The sequence below is a fragment of the Protobothrops mucrosquamatus genome, unplaced genomic scaffold (assembly GCF_001527695.2).
Source record: "Protobothrops mucrosquamatus isolate PMUCROS unplaced genomic scaffold, P.Mucros_1.0 scaffold1313, whole genome shotgun sequence".
NCBI lineage: Eukaryota > Metazoa > Chordata > Lepidosauria > Squamata > Viperidae > Protobothrops > Protobothrops mucrosquamatus.
The window spans coordinates 85,081-106,294 of NW_015387514.1; the positions used below are offsets into that span (position 1 = coordinate 85,081).

The 21,214-nt window shown below is 34.3% G+C and overlaps 1 protein-coding gene across 2 annotated transcripts in view; it reads right to left on the reverse strand.

Moving 5' to 3' along the window:
- APP (amyloid beta precursor protein) overlaps positions 1-21,214 on the reverse strand; it is a 103,181-nt gene that overhangs the window by 28,187 nt on the left and 53,780 nt on the right. For both annotated transcript variants that reach the window (XM_015821364.1, XM_015821363.1), the window contains exons 4-7: positions 20,540-20,652; positions 16,696-16,889; positions 12,943-13,139; positions 2,369-2,536 (exon numbers count right to left, since the gene is read on the reverse strand). In XM_015821364.1, coding sequence (XP_015676850.1) covers positions 2,369-2,536; positions 12,943-13,139; positions 16,696-16,889; positions 20,540-20,652 — 672 coding nt within the window. The remainder of the gene's footprint in view (positions 1-2,368; positions 2,537-12,942; positions 13,140-16,695; positions 16,890-20,539; positions 20,653-21,214) is intronic.

Genomic DNA, 21,214 nt, shown 5'->3' on the forward strand with positions numbered 1-21,214 from the left:
AACAAAATCATATACCTCATTTAAAAGTTATCGCAACATAAGAAAATTAGCTGCTCACGGTAAGTTTAAAATTAAATTAATTTAGCTTAGGTTTAGAATTAAGCCAATTCAAAGTCTCTTAGATAGTAAATTCTCTAAGTGGTTTCTGCAAAAAAGATTACCTCACATTATATATACATCATGGTGTTTACCACAGCACACAATAATGAATCAATAGTGCTTTATATATAAACTAATTATACATTTTATAAGCGACAGTATTCTGTTTTAGATAAGTGAGGGAAACTTTCAGAATGTACATGACCCTCAGATTGATTTTATGCAGAATCCAAATCTGAACCTTGCCTTCTTCTTAGTCTTGTTATTTATTTCCTACAACATTTTTACTTCTGCAATCTTACCAACCTTCTTCCTTGAGCTCCAATCTCAAGCACCACTGAGAACAATTACAGGTAGTCCTCGAGTTACGAGTGTAATGGTGCCTGCCCATTCCATTCGTAACTCAAAAACTTGTAGAGTGAATCTCGTACCTCGTACCTTCCCTTGTTAAGAAGCATGTGGCTCGTTAAGTGAACATGAAGTATCTCAGGGTGGGGAAGACCATGGAGGGCCTACTGATGGCAAAACCATCCCTATACGTTGCGCAACGTCATGTGACGTCGCGAGTTTGACATGTCTGGCTTAGGGTCTCCTACTCAAGCAGGGGACTGGACTAGACGACCTCCAAGGTCCCTTTCAACCCTGTTATTCTATGTTCTATCCAATCTCTGAAACACATCACCAGTCAGATCTTTCTCTGACAGCACTTAAGATGTTTTCTCTGAGAAGGGAAAAGAAAATACAAGGTAACAAATGAGGCCTCACTTGCAACAAGAAGATCAAAACCCTCTTGCATTAAACCCCTTTTGGAAATAGTTATCCTCGAAAAAGGAACAGCTTGGAGAAGAAAAGACATTTCTTCTGCTGTGCCCTGGCTTCAGTGCGCAAAGCAGTAAAATGCCAGCTATCCAATGTAACTTTCTTCCACTTAAAGCAGAATTAAACACACTTAATGGCTTGTAGAATGTTTTCCTAAGCATATTTTGCTCTGGAATAACTCCATCTGAATTTAATTCAATTATACTCCCAATATGTGCATTTCAGACTGCAGTATAAGTACCTTAGAATTGTCACAATGTATTTGATTATATATTTATCTTTTTTATATGTGGCTTAAATAATCAAATTCATATGTAAATATTTAATGTTAGATGACTGTAAAATTAAATGAAAACATTATTGCATGAGTAGGATGAACTGAGGAGAAAATGCAATAATTTCATAAAATATTATTCAACAATGAGAATCTCAGTAACCATGTAAACTAAATCAAAATAAAGGAACAAGGTTTGTGTCCATCTCCCCTTTTGACTTAAGTCTTTTATCATCTTATTTGAAAGTGAAGAGTAACTGCTTAGTTTTATTACTCATAGTTTGTCATTTTATTCAACTCTGACAAACTGTAGATTATCCCAATTATCATTCTTTTGAAACATAATGTACCATAAAGCAATTGTATAATTGTAACCAGTCAAATTAGACAGTAAATATTCTACGGCATCCCCAGATGTATCAGAATGCTATGGAAACATGTGAACTCAATAACTGGCACAAGCCCATTTTATAAAGATAAATTGTATTTTATCAGAACTAAATGTACAGTAATTATACAAATGTATGTGAGATTTAATCTGCATAGTTATCTGTAACAAATAAATGTGTATGTGTATACACTGTATATATTGTGTATGCATGTGTGTGTGAGTGCTTAGATCATTTTTTTCTAAAAAGATATGTTTATTTTATGTGGATATGTATTTGTATGGATGTTGCAAATTTTGTTGCATCGCTACTATTTTACAAAATAGGATACAAACAAAATAATATAATGGTTTTGCAGATTGTTTCTATTTTGATCATTCACTGTACATGCATGAGAACAGTACACAGATGTACAACAGTGAGTATGTTTGTATAACAAGCTTTTAGCAGCAATTTTAAATTCTAAGTTTCTTATATCCCAGTTTCCATTATCCTGCTGCAAGGTAATTTGTGTCTACAACATAGATGACAAAACTCACTAATTGTCATGCCTGAATAGATAGAGAGCGAGAGAAACAGACGCACTAATGGCCAAACACATTCTACAAAGATGCGGGCAATTAGGAAAGCTGACAGAAATATGGTTAGTGATAGGCCCATTCCCAAAGTCTTTTTTTTAAAAAAAGAAAAAAAACCCAAAAAATATTCACTACAGAACAGCAGAGGCAGGGTGGCACGGAGACAGAAAAGAGAAAGAAACTGCCACAGGCTGGAAAGATCCACTTACTGACGCTGCCACAGACTGCCATGCAGTATTCCTCAGTGTCAAAGTTGTTTCGGTTTCCACCACATCCGCCGTAAAAGAATGGGGCACATTTTCCTTCAGTCACATCAAAGTACCAGCGGGAGATCATTGCTCGGCAAGGACCAGTCTCAGCTTGTTCAGAGCACACTTCTAATTATAGGAGACGTGGAGGAACTACATTTAGCATGAAAGTGGAATTGTTAATTCTATTCTATAGTCTGTGTTTATTTGTATATGTAGGTATGTCTCTACATATCTTCCAGGAAATGAAAAATTGGAAGTGGCTTTTCAGTGAAGAAGTTTTATACCTTTGTTACAGCATCAACAAAACTTTACTGCTTCAAGTTCCACCCTTTAAACCACATTTAAATTAAAACATGTTGTTCTTGTTTTAGGTCAATACTTGAAGTCAAGCATCCATCCCCCAGAATGAAAAATGCTGAGATTCAAATTCAATTACTTATTAGTATTACTCATTAGAGATCAGATCAAATCAACAGTGTTCCAAACCTGTGGGGGAGGGAGAAGCAATAAACCTTTTTTTTTAAAAAAAGAGTTACCCAACATCTAGTCATATTTACATTCTTTCTATTATTGTTGTCGTTTTTAACTATGGCCATCTATTTCAAAATACAGGGTCTGGGTAGCTTCCACAATGCTTGCCACATTTCATAGCTGGGTTTTATTTAGATTTTCAATTTTACACATTTTTAGGTTAGAAATAATTATTCCTTTCATTCCACTTGACTTCATAATCAATAATGCTATTTGGATAACCTTTGCTATTTCTTCTTAATTGAACTGGTATTTTCTATTGCCAACACTTAAAATTCTTAAAAAGGATATTGTAAATTTTCTCATTTAAGCTGTTTATTCAAGTTGTTACCACAAAATACGTTTTTGCTAATTGCAAAAATATATAAACATATGAATAGTGCAAAAATACATTTTCTTCAAAATGTTCCTTTCCTTTTAATTTCTTAACAAAACCATATGGTTTTGAAACTTTGAAATGGAATATTATGAAAAACCTGTATGTTTATTAGGGCTATGTGGATTGCTAAGTTATATAAGAAAAAAGTAATGCTTTTTTGCTAACCTTTTCCCTAAAGAAAACAACTAAAATACTAGTTGTGGACGTGTGCAAAACATTCTGATTTTGAAATATTTCAAATGTTTAACATGCCAGAAATATGATCCAATGACCTTCCCTAAAAGTGGAGATAAGCTTCACATCTGAATATGGCACTTCAGTTTCCTCTGTTTAAAAGAAATGAAAGAACAAGGCCAGAGTGCATATTAGGTGGGAAGGGCTGCTAGTTGTTTAATATAGCTACATCTTAAACTGCACATAGTATCTTGTCTAAATTGGTCAAAATAAGTTTCATGCACACAGATATTGGAATATGTTATGTGGAGTAACATAAGTGAATAGTGCCATTCAGTTCAATAAGGGTTATGCTACAGCTCAGCATTCAAAACTGAATTCCCAGGCTAAATTTTATCAATAGGCTAACCCTAACCCTTAAAAATACAAACTAAAAATTATCTGTGATATTTAAAGAATAAAAAAACCACTTTTTTCAAATTAAACTATATCTGCAAAATTACATGTTTAGTTTTTAAGTATTTGAATCATACTGCTCATCTTATATTTGCTCCCATCATTTCCTTCTTTTCCTCTCCTTTTGTTTCTCCCACAAAATGTGTTAAGAGAAATGGCTGATAGCAATGCTGCTGCGGCAAGAGCTGCATATTAGCTTATAGGATAGGGCAGGGGTAGTCAACCTTGGCTCTTTTATGACTCGTGGACTTCAACTCCCAGAATTCCTGAGCCAGCTGTGCTGGCTCAGGAATTCTGGGAGTTGAAGTCCACGAGTCATAAAAGAGCCAAGGTTGACTACCCCTGGGATAGGGCATCCTGTACTTTTCTGGACGCTTCATTAGCAGTTGAAAGAGTTTATCAGCATGCCTCTTGCCTTTTTTCCTAATAATTTTATTGAGGTGTATATTAAACAAGTAAAACTAATACAACAAACTTATAAGAAATACTATTTGTGTGTGTGTAGTGCAAAGAAAAATTAAAGCGAAAGAAAAAGAACTTCCGTCTTCATCCTCAGCAAGCATAGTCAACATTAACAACTTATCACTGTCTCTTAAAATATACCTCTTGCATTCTCCTGACAAAGGGTTAAAAGAGGCAGTGCCCTTTGAAAGGGCAAAATTAGCCTCTTTGGAAAGAGCTCCAGAAGAGGCTACTTTTGACCCCATAGCATTGGTTGAAGGACTCCAATCTGGGCTGTTTGGGCTTAACACTGTGGGATTGTTCACACTATACACTAAGGTACCCATCCTAGACCTGCCTCAATAGGCACTCAAAGTTTTCTACACTGGGTAGCTATAAAAAACACACTGTGGGTAATCCTCAAACTGATCAGCTTATAATACTTTGATCAGTGGTGCAGGAGAAGGCAACTAAAATGAACCTTCTCTTATATTTCTAGAACAAACAGATTAGAGGATACCCAAATTAATGCAAAGGAGAGGTGGTCTTTTGGGTATGGTAAAGAAATCAAATAACTTGCATGGCTTGAATCACTTCACTTAAGCAAATCTATGTTACTTTGCACAGACCACTTTGTAGCGTATTATTAACAGATATGTATGTTGTCACTAGACCAAAACTGGGAAAATAAAAACAGCAGAATACAAGTCTGGCAGAATATTATTTAGAGAGTAGTGTATCAAGGCCAATAAAGTAATCCTTAAAAAAACTACTTCATATTCTCAAAAAACAAAAAAGTTCATGCCAACTATCATTCAATTACAAATTTCAGCATTAGGCAGATGCTTGAGGAGATGATATATATGCAGCAGCAGATATTTATAGAAAAAAAATAATTTTCAGATTTTTTCCCCCAGGTTAAAACTCACCTTTTCTTCTTTATTTCATATCTACACCAATTCCAATATGACATGGGCACATGTTAAATACATTTTAATAGCAATGTGAAATAAAAGGTCTCTCATAAAGGTCTCTCATACACACAAATGGATAACAAATGGCTTAAAGAGATATCATGCAGAACTACTTCATATTCAGTTGTTGATTTAAATATAAGGCTGAAATGAAAAAAATAAATTTAAAAAATGTAAACAAAACAAAACCACTTACTGCTTTATAAGATATTTGGTTTTTAGAAAACTAGGCACATTCCATTTCTAACAAAAACTAAACATTTTCCATGACATGGTAACTCTACATGAGGTACAGAATTAAACATTGTGGCTTCATGTCAAACCAAAGAGGAAAAATAAACCCTTTTACATATTTTTAAGAACTTTCTTAAAGTTTAAAAGCTTTTTGCCTCCTTAAGCTATATAGTGTAACAGATTACTTCATATAATTTAAGGACCCCAAATAGTTATCTCTGCATTGCAGCACTAGCAATGAATAGAGCACATGCAATAAAGAATCATGTGCAAGATTACTGAGCTCAGGAACCATCTTCTACCTGCCATAATGTTTTATAGTTACTCATGAATACAAAACTCTTAAAACTAAACCAATGGCTCCCAGAAATATTCTAGTTTTGTTCAATCTTTTAATCCTATTGACCATTGTGGAGAAGTCCTATACCTCCAAATAAATTTAATAAAGATATGATACCAAATTCAGTGCAGATATGTGTGTTTGTGTACACATCCAGACTAAACATTAACTATTAAAAGAAATGATTTAAATAAATGAAGTGTATTAGAATTTGTGAACATTCCTGAATAATTTACAAGTATTAAATAAGTTTTAAAACAGTTCCTTATTATTTGCTCTTTAAGAAACAACTGAGTTTTAAAAGACTATTTCTTAGTTTTTATTAAAACTAAAACTAAAAAATCAATAAATGAAGAAAGGAAAAAACCTTCTTTGTAGTACAACAAGATAGCTTAAGGTGAAGAACCAATGACATTTCAACTATTAGAGATATTTTATAACTGAAATAGTTTCCAGGTGAGATATGAAGAGCTAAGACGTATCTGAATGAACAGAGACTGTGATGGTGGCTAAGACTGAAAACTGGCAAGTAGACCATACCACAGAACATCTCTGAATAAAGATAGGAGATCACCCACTTATGCTCTGGATGACTGCTCTTCACAAGGAAACAACAGGATAGCAATTTCCCACGGGTTTGAATGTCAGTAGATGAAGGAAATCATCAGGCTGTCAACTGCAATAAAACCTTTTAAAGGTCAGCGAGTGTGCTAACTCATTTTCCAATCATTTTTGAAAATTAGCTTAGAACTCATAATTACAGAATTGGAAAGGACCTTGGAAGTCTTCTGGTTCAACAAATAGCTGTTCAATCTCTTCTTGAAAACCCATTATGTCTGGAGGCAAATGTTTCCACTTGCAGTGTCAAGAAATTTCTCTTTCTCTCTTCGATAATCTTCCATCTGTTACTTCTTGTCCTGTCCTCAGGTGCTTTGGATTGACCTCCTCTTCTCTGTGGCAGCCCCTCAAATATTGGAAGACTGCTACTGTGCCACCCCAGTCTTTCTCTTTGTTAGATTAGATAAATCCAGTAACCACAACTATTCATTCTATGATTTAGCTTCCAGTCCCCTAATCATCTTTGTTGTTCTTCTCTACACACTTTCTAGAGTCTCAACATCTATTTTATATTGTGGTGATAACTGAATGCAATATGCCAAGTGCAATATTCCAAGTCTCATTAGTGCAGTATAGAGCAGTACTATAATTTCTTGTGATTTTGATGCTATCCCTCTGTTGATGCAGCCTAGGATTGTCCACTAGGCATCTAGCTCTCTTTCACGATTACTGCTGATGAGCAAGGTACCACCTATTCTATACCTGTGCATTTGTTTTTTCTTGCCTAAGTATCAGAGCTTATTTTTCTCACCATTGAATTTAACTTTATTGGATAAGGTCCAATGTTCAATCAAGTCTGTATCTGTTCAATTCTTCTGTATCTTGAGTATATTCTTCTAAAGTGTTAGTTATTTGCTCTAGCTTGGTATCTGCAAATTTGAGCCCAAGACAAAACCTTGAGGTACCCCAATGCATGCAATCCTCCATATACATGTAGTTCTGTTGAGGATTATATGTTGAGTGCAGATGATCAGCCAGTTGCAAATCTATTTGGTGGTGATGCTGTCTATCCCATTTTTTTTCTATCTTAGCAAGAAGTGGGCTGCAGTCTACTTTATCAAATGTCTTACTGAGGTCTAAGTAAACGATGACCACAGTATTTTGCTGATCCGCTAATTTATTCACTTTTGTCAAAAAAATGTGGTAAGGTTTGCCTGGCATGATCTGTTTTGACACTCCCATTTTCTTGTTTATAGATGTTTGCATATTAATTGCTTGACTATCTTTTCCAGGATTTTCCCAGGTATTGACATCAGGCTGATTGGTCTGAAGTTTCCTGGATCTATTTGCCCCCCTTTTTGAAGAGTGAAATCACATCTGCTGTTTTCTAGGTCTCTGGCAGTTCCCTGGTGCTCCAGGAGCCTTGAAACATTCGGTTCAGTGGTTTTGAGTTCACATCTGCCAGCTCCTTCAGAACCCTGAGATGTAATCAATCTGATCCTGGTGATTTGAACTTATTTAGAGTGGATAGATGTTCTTTTATCATTTTCTTGCCTATTTTGACTTGTAGTCTTATTTGGTCTTTTATAGTACTGCTTTTTATAGATTGGACTATTTTTTCCTTTTATGTAAAAACAGATGCAAATAATTAAGCAGTTCCACTTTCTCTCTGCTACAGTATCTGTTACCTCCTTGCCATTTTCTCCCATTAGTTGATCAATCGTTTCCTTGACTTTAATCTTATTTTTCCGTGTTGAAAGCAACTTCATTATTTCTGACATTTGTTGCAAGTCTTATTTCATTCTGAACCTTAGCTTTCCTAACTTCAGACTTGTTGCAGATTTGGGCTATTTGCTAGTATTCTGTTTTAGTTATTTGTCCTTCTTTCCATTTTTTATTCTTGTCCTTTTTGTCTCTGTTTATCAGAGGGGTTTTTTTTATGCAAGCATGCTGGTTTCATCTGAAGTCTCTTATTTTTCTTTCTCAGTGGTAGTGTACTAGACTAGACTTTTATGATCTCAGTTTTCAGAGCTTCCCAAGTTTCTTGACTTATTTTCCTCTTTAAGCTTATGAAAATCAGCTCATTTAAAATCTTAAGACACTCATTTGACTTTGTCCTATTACTTGTGCTTGCATTATGTTGAATTCCAAAATGAGCATAGTGATTCTCCACCAAAGTTCCACAGCTTCAATTCCCTGTTTGGTAGGATAGCCTATAGTGTACATCTATGGTAATCTCATTCCTTTTTCCTATTAACACAAATGCATTCAATGAGCTTTTCATCCTTGGTTTTTCATATTTCTGTAGAGATATAGTTATTTCTTACATATTATGTTACATTAACTTATTTTTTGTTAAGTCTATTTGTTTTGAACAATTTCAATCCTTTCAGCATTATTTTCCAGTCATGGGTTTCATTCCACTAAGTTTCAGTAAAGGCAACAATGTCATATCTGCCCTCATGTACTAAGATTTCAAGTTCATACTGTTTGTTCATCATACTTTGAGTGTTAATGTATAGGCATGTGAGTCCAATTTTACCAATCCTGTGTTTGCTTCCTATGTCCCCTGTTTTGTATCTGAGTTTCCCTTCTTTCTCACCACTTAGTTGATTGCTTTGAGGTTTATGCTTGGGATTAGGTTCAATTAAAAAAACAGCAACCTATCCTATTTATGGATATTAGAAATCTTCAAAATGTCAAGTTTGAAAAGCTACCTGGAGAACTTTCCTTTGTTTTCGATAACAGAAAATGTAATTATTAGCTAGTAAAATTAAAACTTTAGAAATAAACGTCAAAAAGCTAAGTAAGAATCTCGTTCAAGAAAGTTTATAAGCAAATGAAGGGACTTAGGACATTTGCTACAAGATATTGGAAATAATTATATAAATCAACAGCACTTTCATGTGAACCAATTTGTTTAGTCTATCCTAAATCAAAACCGAAATTTAAGACTTTTATAATTCCAGAAATTGAATACTAGCGGGAACTAAAGATTCCAAGCAGAAAGGGCAAAGAAAGAAAAGTGAAAAGCTTGGCTGTTATCTTTGGTCAGTATTGAAACTTGCAAAATGGCAGAAAATGCTCAGGCATTGGAAATACTTGAAGACAGGGATGGGGAATTAATTTTCCCAATGGCTTAAAGGGCCACATGAGAAACTGGGACTGTTGTGGAAGGTCACTGCCCTGCCCCTACTGTTGCTGCCACCGCTGCACTGACATCGCACTCTCTGCCGTTGCCCTGCCCACTGCTGCCACTGTTCCACTTCCCATCACCAGACAAGGACCACCTTGCAGACCATAAAATGCCTCAATCTGCTTCAGGAGATTCTTGAGTAATGGGGTCAAAAAACAGCAGCTCCATTCTCAGCAATGATGCATGTTTTATGAATAGATTATGTCCAGAACGACTAAAGAAGTAATTATTAATGAAGAGAGAATATCTTGGAAGACATACAAGATAATGAGAGGAAACAAATTTTGCTTGATGCAGAAATATCAAAATGTAAAGAATGTACAGAAATACTGGGAAATTTAAAAAAATATGGACTGTAAGACAGGGTCAACAAGTGAAGTGAAAATACAAAGTACAAGCTAAGAGATTGACCTGGATAAGCAGTTTTTAATAGACTAACAAAAGCCTTGAAGAAATCTTTGATATTGGAAAAAAAATTGAATTAGATCAAACCTTATTATAGCATTTGAAAGAACTAAAAAATAAGATTGCAAAAGAAAGGAGTAAAAAGTTTTTTTACATTAAGGTTAAAATCAGACACATTTGTATAAATATGGGATCCCTTTATGAACTTTTTGCTGACACTAAGATTGAAACGTTAATGATTAAGAGATTAGCGTTTGAATAAAGGAGGAGTTATGGGAAGAAGAGATACCTACATATAATATTACAAGGGCTGATGAATTATTATGTTTGTTTTTATGATGAAGATTGGAAGCTACTTCTTTATATATTTTTATTTCTCTTATTCTTTTCCTTTATTTTTTGATACTTTTTATTCTTTTTGCTTTACTTCTGCTCTGTCTGTGTTTCGTTTATATTTTTTACTACCATTATTAAAACCTTCAATAAAACTTATTAAAAACACTGAAATGTGATCTTCTTTCTTGAATACTTAACTAGAAAAATATACATAATTATTGGATTCAACATAAAGAAAGTAATCCAACATTAAATATAGTCTTTTCAAAACCCATTTAAGTATAATACAAGCATAATTTACAATTTAAATGTGGCATGTTTCACTTTGGTCCCTTTATTATCAGTTTGTTCTGAAACACAATGTCACAGGCATCCTTATGAAGTCATAAGCAGTCAATAGAGGTACTATAGCTCATAATAATTACAGACCTCAGAAGAAACGATGAATCAAAAGGCTCTGATTTGCTGATATTGCCAAAAAAGCATTAAACAAAGCTTTACATATCATATAGGGATATATCTGATTATAAAGTTGTACTAATTTAACAGGAATGAAACCCAACTAAGGTATTATGTTGCCTTCTTCCTCTATTCTTGTTTTTCTGAAAAAGAGTAATTGCTAAAAACAACTTTCATTTATTTCTTGCCAATGGGCATAAAATAACAGGCTGCCACCTGTCATCCTTCAGGCACAAGTAACACTGTTATGTTCTTTAAAATGGAAGCATATTTGTTCTATCAAGAATATTTTGGCTACCACTTCCTAAATATTAATATTTCAAGCAATTATGATAAATAAAAATATGCCAAGCTTTTATTTCCCTGGATGATCACCCTACTCACTTGTGCCTAAGGGCACAAGTTCAAACTTTGGACTTTATATGGAATGAATCGTCACCTTATAACCCACATTTTACAATTTACCAAACAATCTCAAATCATCTTATTCTTAGGGACAGTACTCAGGCTGTCCATGTCAGCTTGCTGAATTCAAAACCAATGCAAAGGGGAATGGGGTATTCCCTTTGTCATGACTATGAGTACAGGTTTGCAATTATACTGACAAGACTAATACTTCCAATGTGTTCTGCACATCTGGACTGTAGTTAGTAGAGCAAGGTATGCTGGAAGAAGAAATGAGGGTAAAGACCATGGTTACTGTGGCATCTCTGGTTAATGATATTCAACCTCCAGGAAATTTGTTGAGACTGTTGATTGCCTTCCCTGTATGAATGATCAAACCGAAACAAAAGTTTTGTTCTAGTCATACAGGAGAGAAGAAATACATATTTCTCTTTCAAACAGAATTCCATAAAATATTCATCCACTGTTTAATCAATATATGTGGAAATAATAAACCACCTTTTTTAAACATTGGGCACAAGAAATTTATTCTGTTTACTCTTGTGATGGTATATCACCAACTATGCTTTCCAAAAACTATTCTTGACTTGAATCCTGCTATATTTTTTCTCTGTCTCATTGCATAGATTTTCATGGCTATATGATTACAAAACAAGAATGTATTCTGAATTTGTCATCAGACAAAAAAATTCAAAACCTGAATTTTCAAGGAATAGGATATAGCCATTTTCACGAGGCAAAAAGGTAAAATAGATGTTAATGTTTGACTGATAGGTATTTCAGTATATGTGTAGATATGAGAAACCATTAATTTATTTTATTAGACTTTTGTGATAAAATATTAAAATTAACATTATACAAAGCTTGATATCTCTATTTTTTAAAAAATAGAATGTAAAATATATATATTTATCCACATTAACACCAAATTGAAAGTCCCAGTCTCCCCTGTTTAAAATGAATGTATAAATAACAAGAATGCAGAATCTTGACTGAAATCTTGCAAAACACACAGATTAAATATATTTTCCAGTACCACAAATCATACTTTCTAAGAATTCTTAAAAAGCAATCTCAATACATTCAAACCAGATTAGGGAAACCTTAGCTTACAAAACATTCTTACAGAAGAAGCTTATGTAACAATATAATGGTCAAATCAGCTTATTTTAAAATTTTATTGAATTGACATTTGTACCCTATACTTCAACGGAGAATAAATCTACAGGAAAAAATGGCAATGTATTAAATCGCCTAGTCTATTTCTGTTACACACCTACCATTTTTTCACCTTTATTTTAAACGATGACCTTACTGATATGAATCGTTCCCATTTCATACCTTACTAAATATGTTTGTCACATGCTTGATTCTATTTTGAATTAAAGGTTCACATCTATTTTAATTCTTCATATACCAATGTACAGAAAGATAAAAAATCTTGATGATTCGGGTTTTCTTTGCTTTTGGAAAGTCTGAGATGGCAAAAATATAAATGGAATACTCAATTTTCACATCATATAAGAAACACATGATATAAATGACAACATAGAACACTTTGCTGTACACTTTTAGTACAGTAGTAAAGGACGAATGTGCACTGTGAAAAACAGTTTCTCAGACCTAATGCCTAAAACATCTTACCTCGAACAACCTCTTCCACAGACTCAGTAGTGGTAGTGGTAGTAGCAATGCTGGTTGTTCTTTCAGTGGCTTCCTGGTACTGATCTTCTGCAACTTCTTCAGCCTCATCATCATCTTCGTCATCATCATCAGTATTTTCATCTTCTACATCTGTAGTATCCCCTTCTGCTAGCTGCTCTTCTGTTACTTTGTCATAACTGCAAACAACAGATTTGGTCAATTTTTTGATATTGCTAATTCCATCACAGCATTGAACAAACATGGCCTTACTTCATCAAAAGAAGGTCCAGACATTTATGGATGTGGGTGTTTTCAAAAAGATAAAAGGAAATAGAGCCAGTTTGTTCCTGAATAAACAATGGTATGACATAAATATGCCATGATGTATGAAGTTTTATTAAAAGTTTAGTCTCTGACATTTTGAATGTTTGACAAGCATCAATATCTAAGAATATATTGCTCTACTTTTATATTTTACACTAACCGTTGATATTACAAAGGACAAGGTTTATACATAATTACTACAATGACAGACAGCTGTCTACAGTATTTGGGGGAAATTACATTTGTAATTTAAATTATTGCTTTACATCCATACTACTTTTTATTATACTTCAATATGAGGTAAACTACCTGTATGTGGAATACTGGTTAAGGATAGCATATGGTGTTATTCTTAGTAAAAAAACCTTAACATCATTTAAAATGTGCCATTACAGGATATTTTTGTATGGTGCACTCAGTATCATATTAAAAATGCCTATGATAAAATGAAGTTCATTCTGTCATGGGTATATTCACGTTATATTAATCCTGCTCATATATATAGCAACAAACTACCTGGACATAATGGAATTTATTTCCAAGTATGAACAATATTGAGTTGCAAAACATCCAATTTAGTACTGTCTTCTCTCAGAAACATTTTAAAAGGATTTCTTCCTCTAGAATAGATTTAATTTTGAATTTCACAACAAATTCAACAAATACAATTACTAGTATATATTCTTCAGGATATTAGATAGTAGCTGATATCTAAAGATTTAGGAGTCTGAATATGGACCCTTCTGCACAGAAAATTCTAACATATGGCCTCCTCCCATCTTTCTTATAAGGACAGAACAAGCAATGTTGTGTTATCAAACAGAAACCACAATTCAGAAGCAGATCACATTTATAAATTAAAAAATCCACTTGAGCTATATATATTATTGCTACAAAAACAGATGTATGACTAAGTCCAGTGGCTTGATAAAAAAAAGAGCTGTGCAAAATAATAACTGGATCTCAAACTGGAATAGGTGCATTTTCAAGATCTTAAAAGTTTTTTTTAACATCCATCTCTCTCTCTGGTTTAGTTCTTTATATCCTACCATCAATTCCTTAGATCTTCAAGTCCACTAAAGAACTTGGGTTCATTGCCAGCTTATCTCTAGTTCAAATAGTAACTGCATTATCTTCCTTAGTTTAACTTTTTTCTATATAATCTTAATTAAGGATTTAATTACAACAGTGAATTAAATAGTAAAACTTTACAATATTGAACAATTACTTTATTTCTCACTATTCTTATTCTTCAATTGAAATAATTTATCTTTGAAATAGTAGATTAACAGCTTCACCACATGAAAAATGTTTCTCCATTAAAATATACATATCAATGAAGCCTTACTCACAATGAAATAAATTCCCATATTTTTTTTTTTAAGAAATAATGTATTCTCTACCTGAAATTTATATACTCAGTATACTCTTCCATTAAGAGGTAATGAAAAAGGTTTCAATTATTCTCTCGTGTATCAGAGTTTACACTATTTGATTCCATTGGATGGACAGAACAAAGTCTTGAACTTAACGGGAATCACTTCATGATAAACTAGATAAACTAATAATTCAAAAAAGTTAAAATTTCTCCAAACCACAACTGGTATTATGTTAATTGAAATTAGTTACTGTTCTGAAATATTTCAAGTCTGGAAATATATTTCTTCCATGAATGCAATTTTAATAACATTTTTTAAATGAAATACAGGCAAATTGTATTCAATATTTTACTTTCTTTACAGAGGACTGAAGTGCTCTGGAAAGCTCAGTGTCACCATTTTCAGAACATTTTCATTTGATACAGGCACAGACAATTCCAAACATTATTTCACTGGCACTACAGGAACAAATCTTGTCTGTGCCTACTCGTATAGGATCAGACTACATGAGAAACTTCCAAAGTAGATGAATTAAGCTTTCAAAAGTGCATGACCTCACAGTACTTTGAGCTGTAAGTTCAGAAAGGATTTGTCACCCCAATGTAAAAAAGGTGGTGAGACTCTAGAAAGAGTGCAGAAAAGAGGGGAAGGTGATGAGGGGACTGGAAGCTAAAACATATCAAGAATGGTTGCTGGAATTGGGTATGTCTAAGTTTAATGAAAAGAAGGTCTAGGGGTGACATGATAGCAATGTTCCAATATCTCAGGGGTTGCCACAAAGAAGAGGGAGTCAAACTATTCTCCAAAGCACCTGAACAATGGTTGAAAACTAGTCAAGGAGAGAAGCAACCTATAACTAAGGAGAAATTTCCTGACAGAACAATTAAAACAACTTGCCTCCAGAAGTTTTGAATGCTCCAACACTTGATGTTTTTAAGAAGAGATTGGAAACATAGCCTCAAGCTAAATTTTATCTCTCATATCATCTGTTTATGATATGAGAGAGATTACATTGAAAAGGCATCTACCTAACATTTCCATATGAATCTCAAATATGTGGAATTTTAGTCAAAAATGCAAATAAAATTCTTATACCTTTATATTAAATGTGGAAATATCCCTAAAAACAGTTAGATGCATATAAAATTTGAAACAAGTTTTAAAACTTTAAAAAACTTTAAAAATCTGCTCTTTCCTTGATTGTTCTACTGTATGTGTTTTCATACGATTGCTGTAAATTTCTAACACATATTTTCTACTAAAATCTTCAGTTAAATACAACCATCAGCGTATCCTTATATGCTGCACCAAAGAACAATACAACCAAATAAAGGTATTTCAATATGATACAGTTGGCAACAGCAATTATTTAGCTGAACCTAGTGAATCAATCGTTCTATCTCCAAATACATAATACCATAGAGAAAAGCTAACAAACAGAAAAAAATGTTTCACTGCAACCTGTGGATAAGCTGCTGGAATGTTTCATAAATGGCATGTTATTTAAATTATTTAAAAAGTAGCAGATGTTGCAACTTAAGCTTTAGTCAGATATTTCTCCTTACATGCACCAGGAGTGCGAGTACAGGAAAGTAAAGGGACAGCTTATTTGTCAGCCCAGTAGATCTTTCATTGCCAAGGTTTTTAATAGGGGATTGTGCTAATCTTATGTTTCCACATTATTTAGAGCTTTAGAAATTGTGCTTCTAAACCTCATAGGAAGCTTATGGAAGAATTTCATTTGTAGAATTTATACAGCACTAGAGAGTCATACAATATGACTAAACAACCAAACATTCCCACTCATACCCATTAGAGTTAGGTTAATGGGATGAGTGGAAAGTGTCTGATTAGCAAATCTCCCTGAATCTACTGGGATGTACAGTACTTTCAAATAAAAATGGTCTTAACTAGACTATGTTTGTAACTGTTACAATATCACAATCTTCCTTCACTGCGGACTTTCACTGGGAGATACATATCCCCTATTAGGTTTCTAACTCCTCCCTCTACCACCCCCATCTAATGAAGGTGCGAAGATCAGTCTTACCTGCCATCTGCATAATCTGCATCTGCACCTCCCCACCAAACGTCAGAATCATCTTCCTCAGCCTCAGTTGAATCAGTATTGTCACTCTCATCTGCTACAAGGCAGCAAACAAACTCCACACCACGGAACTTGTCAATTCCACAGGGTAAGAGCATACCATAGTCGTGCAGATTCATTCCCTTTTCACTGCAGAACTAAACAGAAAGCCAAAGAGACACAACACATACAGTCACCAAAAACTAGCTTTTAAAAACTGGTACAGACTGGGTTGGTGAGTCAATTGGTGCCTTAACACTAATTCAAACTCTATATAGCATGGTCCCCAACCCCCAGTCCATGGCCCAGTGCCAGGCCACGGCCTGTTTGGAATCGGGACGCAGAAGTGATGGGCAAGTGCGTTCATGCGAAGGTGCATTTGTAAAAGTGGCACATGTGCGCGTACCCCATCCCCTCTCCTCCCCGTCACTGGGCCCCAGTCCATGGCCCAGTGCCAGGCCATGGCCTGTTTGGAATCAGGACGCGGAAGTGATGGGCAAGTGCGTTCATGCGAAGGTGCATTTGTAAAAGTGGCACATGTGCGCGTACCACCATCTCCTCTCCTCCCCGCCACTGCCTCCACCGGCCTGCCGAGCCAGAAAGGTTGGGGACCATTGCTATATGTGCTCTTTGTGATAGTCTTCACAAGGTGGTAACTCAACATGAGAAAGAGTAAAATATACTGTTATATGCATACAATCTTGCTGTAGCATGATGAATGAGCTCTATTCAGAAATAATATTAAGCAGACTTATTTTCTTCTCTTTTCTAAAGATTTGGATTTCCTCATGAGGAAATGTTCCCTACCTTAGCCTGGAAGAAACTAAAATCATATTTGTAAGGATAAACCATGATTTATTAACATGCAAAACACATTATGTCCTGTAGAGGCTGCTGTGGCATTAAGCTTGCTTTATTACTTTATTTAGCATATTAATAAAAGAGAATAGTGTCATTTTTTGTAAGAACAAAATGAACATAATATAGTAGTTTAATGCTTAAAACAATTCTTCGAGATAGAAAGCCTAAGATACAAACCTATCAAGGCAGGCTTGCCTAACGAAAGGCAATATATCACCTGTCTCTGTAAGGCTGAATCTTGGGATTGCCTTAGGCTGAGCTACAGTAAAACATATGCTTATAAATCATGCTGCATTTAGGCATGCTATATATATTATATTATATTTCTAGTCATTATGGTATGTAAATGTTCTAAATACATTCTATATTTTATCTTTCTTTTCTTTTTCTTTCCTGTAATTCTGACTATTGAGAAAAATAATTACAATCGATCCTCTGCCTATTAATTGGCAGAGCTATTTTTAACTATTATCTCCTCAGAATACAGAACAAATGAAAGCAAGATTATTCTCCTGGAGCATATAGCAGTCCTCAAATTAAAATTGGTACTTAATGACTATTCAAAATTACAATAGGCATAGAACTTCTGGCCACCGTAAAATGTGTGCCGTATACACATTTGCGGTCACATGACAACATTTCGGGTGCTTAGCAACCAGCTTGCCTTTACAACCAGTTGCAGCATCCTGTGATCACATGACTGTGATTTGAAACATTTTTTTTGCCTGTTTAGGAAATGGGTTCACACTTACAACCTCAATGTTTGCTTAGTGACCACAGATTTGCCTAATGACTGCAGTAATCTACTTAATGACCACAAAAACTGTCATAAAATTGGATCCCAATTGCCAAATCCAGTTCCAATTGTGATCGTAATTGAAGACAACCTGGATCTGATTTATGTAGTTTCAGCATTTGATCTATTAGGAACATAAAGATACATTCTTAAAATGGTCCCCAGAGCTTTTATCTCAGAACCTTTTAAACATTTATAACAAACTCAAAAGAGGGCTTGAATAACATTTAAATCTTCATGATTGTAACTGTCCAATGGCAATAGAAAAAACATTGCTTTGTTATTATTAGTTCCAGATTAAATTATTAATTTGAAAATGAAAATAATTTACATATGGAAAAATGTATTTGTCAAAAACATATCATAATCCGAAAAGAATCACAAATAAATTCAGGTAAGGTCACAACACAAAGCTTACTGAAAACCTGAAATCATTACAGTTATGCAAATAGCAAAATGGCACTGATGTGATGCTACCTGGTTTGAGTAATGAAACATCTGCAAGAAAACAAAGCAAACTCAGAGAGCACCAAGGAACCCCTCATTTCAGTCCTAAGCTACTAATATTCTCCTTTAAATAGCAAAATATGCAAAATCCTAAAAACAAAACTTATGATAACCCAGACGAGGAGGAAGATGTGGTAGATATGTTTGCCACCTTGAATTAGTTGTAAAAATAATAAAGGTGGGATATAGATAAATAAATGAAATAAAATATTAGCAAAGTGGCTTAAAAGTCAAAAGGTGACTAAGTGGACCTTGGTATACATTAGTAAAATCACAAATAATATAGAGGAAGGTGACCATGACCAGGTGGACCATAGTAGTATACATTAGTAAAATCACAAACAATATGGAGGAAGCAAGAAAATTAAATAACTTGATGTCTTGAAAATTAAATAACTTGAAGAAATACTGTAGCAAAGAAAGCCTGTGTAAGCATATGTACATGTATGTTTTACATAATATATAATTTTTAGAACTCACTTCTAGTGGGTTCAATGAATTACATTTTTCTCCTGCATGTTCACAGAAGACATGGAAAGTAGCTAGACCTATGCATGACAGCCAGAACTACTGCTAATAGTATCTTTTGGGCATAAGCTTAAAGAACAAGGACATCTCTATCTTGTGAATGTTATCTTGTGAATGTTAATGCAAACTGAAGCAATCATGAGCTTTATAAACTTCATTAGATAAAATTAGATATCTAATATAAATTGGGTATAATTAAATAAGATATAAAATATTTTGCATTTTTATTTCCTGAACAATACATTTAGCATTACACATATAATTGTGCACTGTTGTTTACAGGTGTCATGGCCACCTCCAAAACAGAGGATTCTAACACCAAGGAGCCCACACTGGCTCTACCTGAATGATCTCAGCCTGAGTAAGCTTTGAGAAAATTGCCTGAGGCTCATCTACCCAGTCATCACCAGAAGCAACTGCACCTACAGTCAGAAAATAAGGAACTCTGCCCACCCTCAGAGTGCAACAGAGCAGAGCAAAGCATTCAGTGCATCTCCTTGTACACCAGGGGCAATCCCAGTCTTGATTATATTTACTGACTTCATCTCTATTCAAGAGCCACTGCTAGCCTAGCATTCCTAGTTGGAGACTAGGGTGGTGTCAGTGATGTGCAAACTGTCACCCTAAACCTAGACCAGCTGAATGATGCTTAGAGCTTTGGGTCAGATCCGAGTATACTTCTTCTTGCTGCTTTGGTTTTTGGCCATGAAAACCTCTTACAGGCAAGCTTCTGGCAAATTTAGGGATGTTATAAACCATACATGTGTTTGCACACAAGTCTTGCCTGTTGCCATTTATAATTGTTCATTTAAACTAAAGCCTTGTACTCCAGGAAAACAAGCATTTAAAAGACATTAGGCTACATTATTTTTTAAAAATCTGTGCTATACATATTCACAGAATAAGAAAATACACATTTATGAATGAAACTGAAAACAAAAAGAAGAGCTGTTGGAATGAAGCTAATGATGTTTCTGCTTTAATGAAATGGCAATAAATTGTTCTAAACGCAGAATTGAAAATGTTGCTGAAATTTTTCTGGCTCAATGTTCTATTTATTTTTAAACATAACACAACAAATGTTCAGTTTAAAGAGGGCTAGGAACTTCAACATACCTCCTTAGCAACTGTGTGCCAATGCAGGTGAGTCTCACAAATATCCATCTTTTCCTGGTGAAGGAACTTACACTTATCTGGCACTAGAAGGGCATCACTCACAAATTCTCCAACTGAAAGAAAAAAATATTTGCACACTCCCATTGTCTATAAATTAAAGTTTATAACAGGAAAATTGAACTTAAACATTTAATACAATGAATAAAATATGACTTCATGGATATACTGGTAGGATGAGTTCCATAATTAGAATATAGCAACTAAATGATACAATTTGTTTAATAAAAAGGGAATAGGTATTGCAAGTCACATTTGCACAGAAATCCATATTGCATAGAAAAACTGCAGGTTTTTCAATGAGGAATGAAACTGATGACTGAATCCCAACATTTGTTGAGAAACACATTTAATCAAGCATTGTTCTGCTGGAAAATTTCTAGTTTGTGCTAACAACAACTTTATTATTTAGAAAGTGGGAGAAGGCACAAGAGAATTAGTCCTTCCTGCCTGGATAGTAACCAAAAACAAAGAGCCACTAGCAAGAACAAAGAGGAATAGTGGCTATGTAATAGAATTTTAATTATTTATTTTAAGGAAAACTAATACAAGTGTATCTTGGACTTCAAAAGCCTCAACTTTCACAATAGCAGGGAAGTGAATGGGAAGAAATTCTTT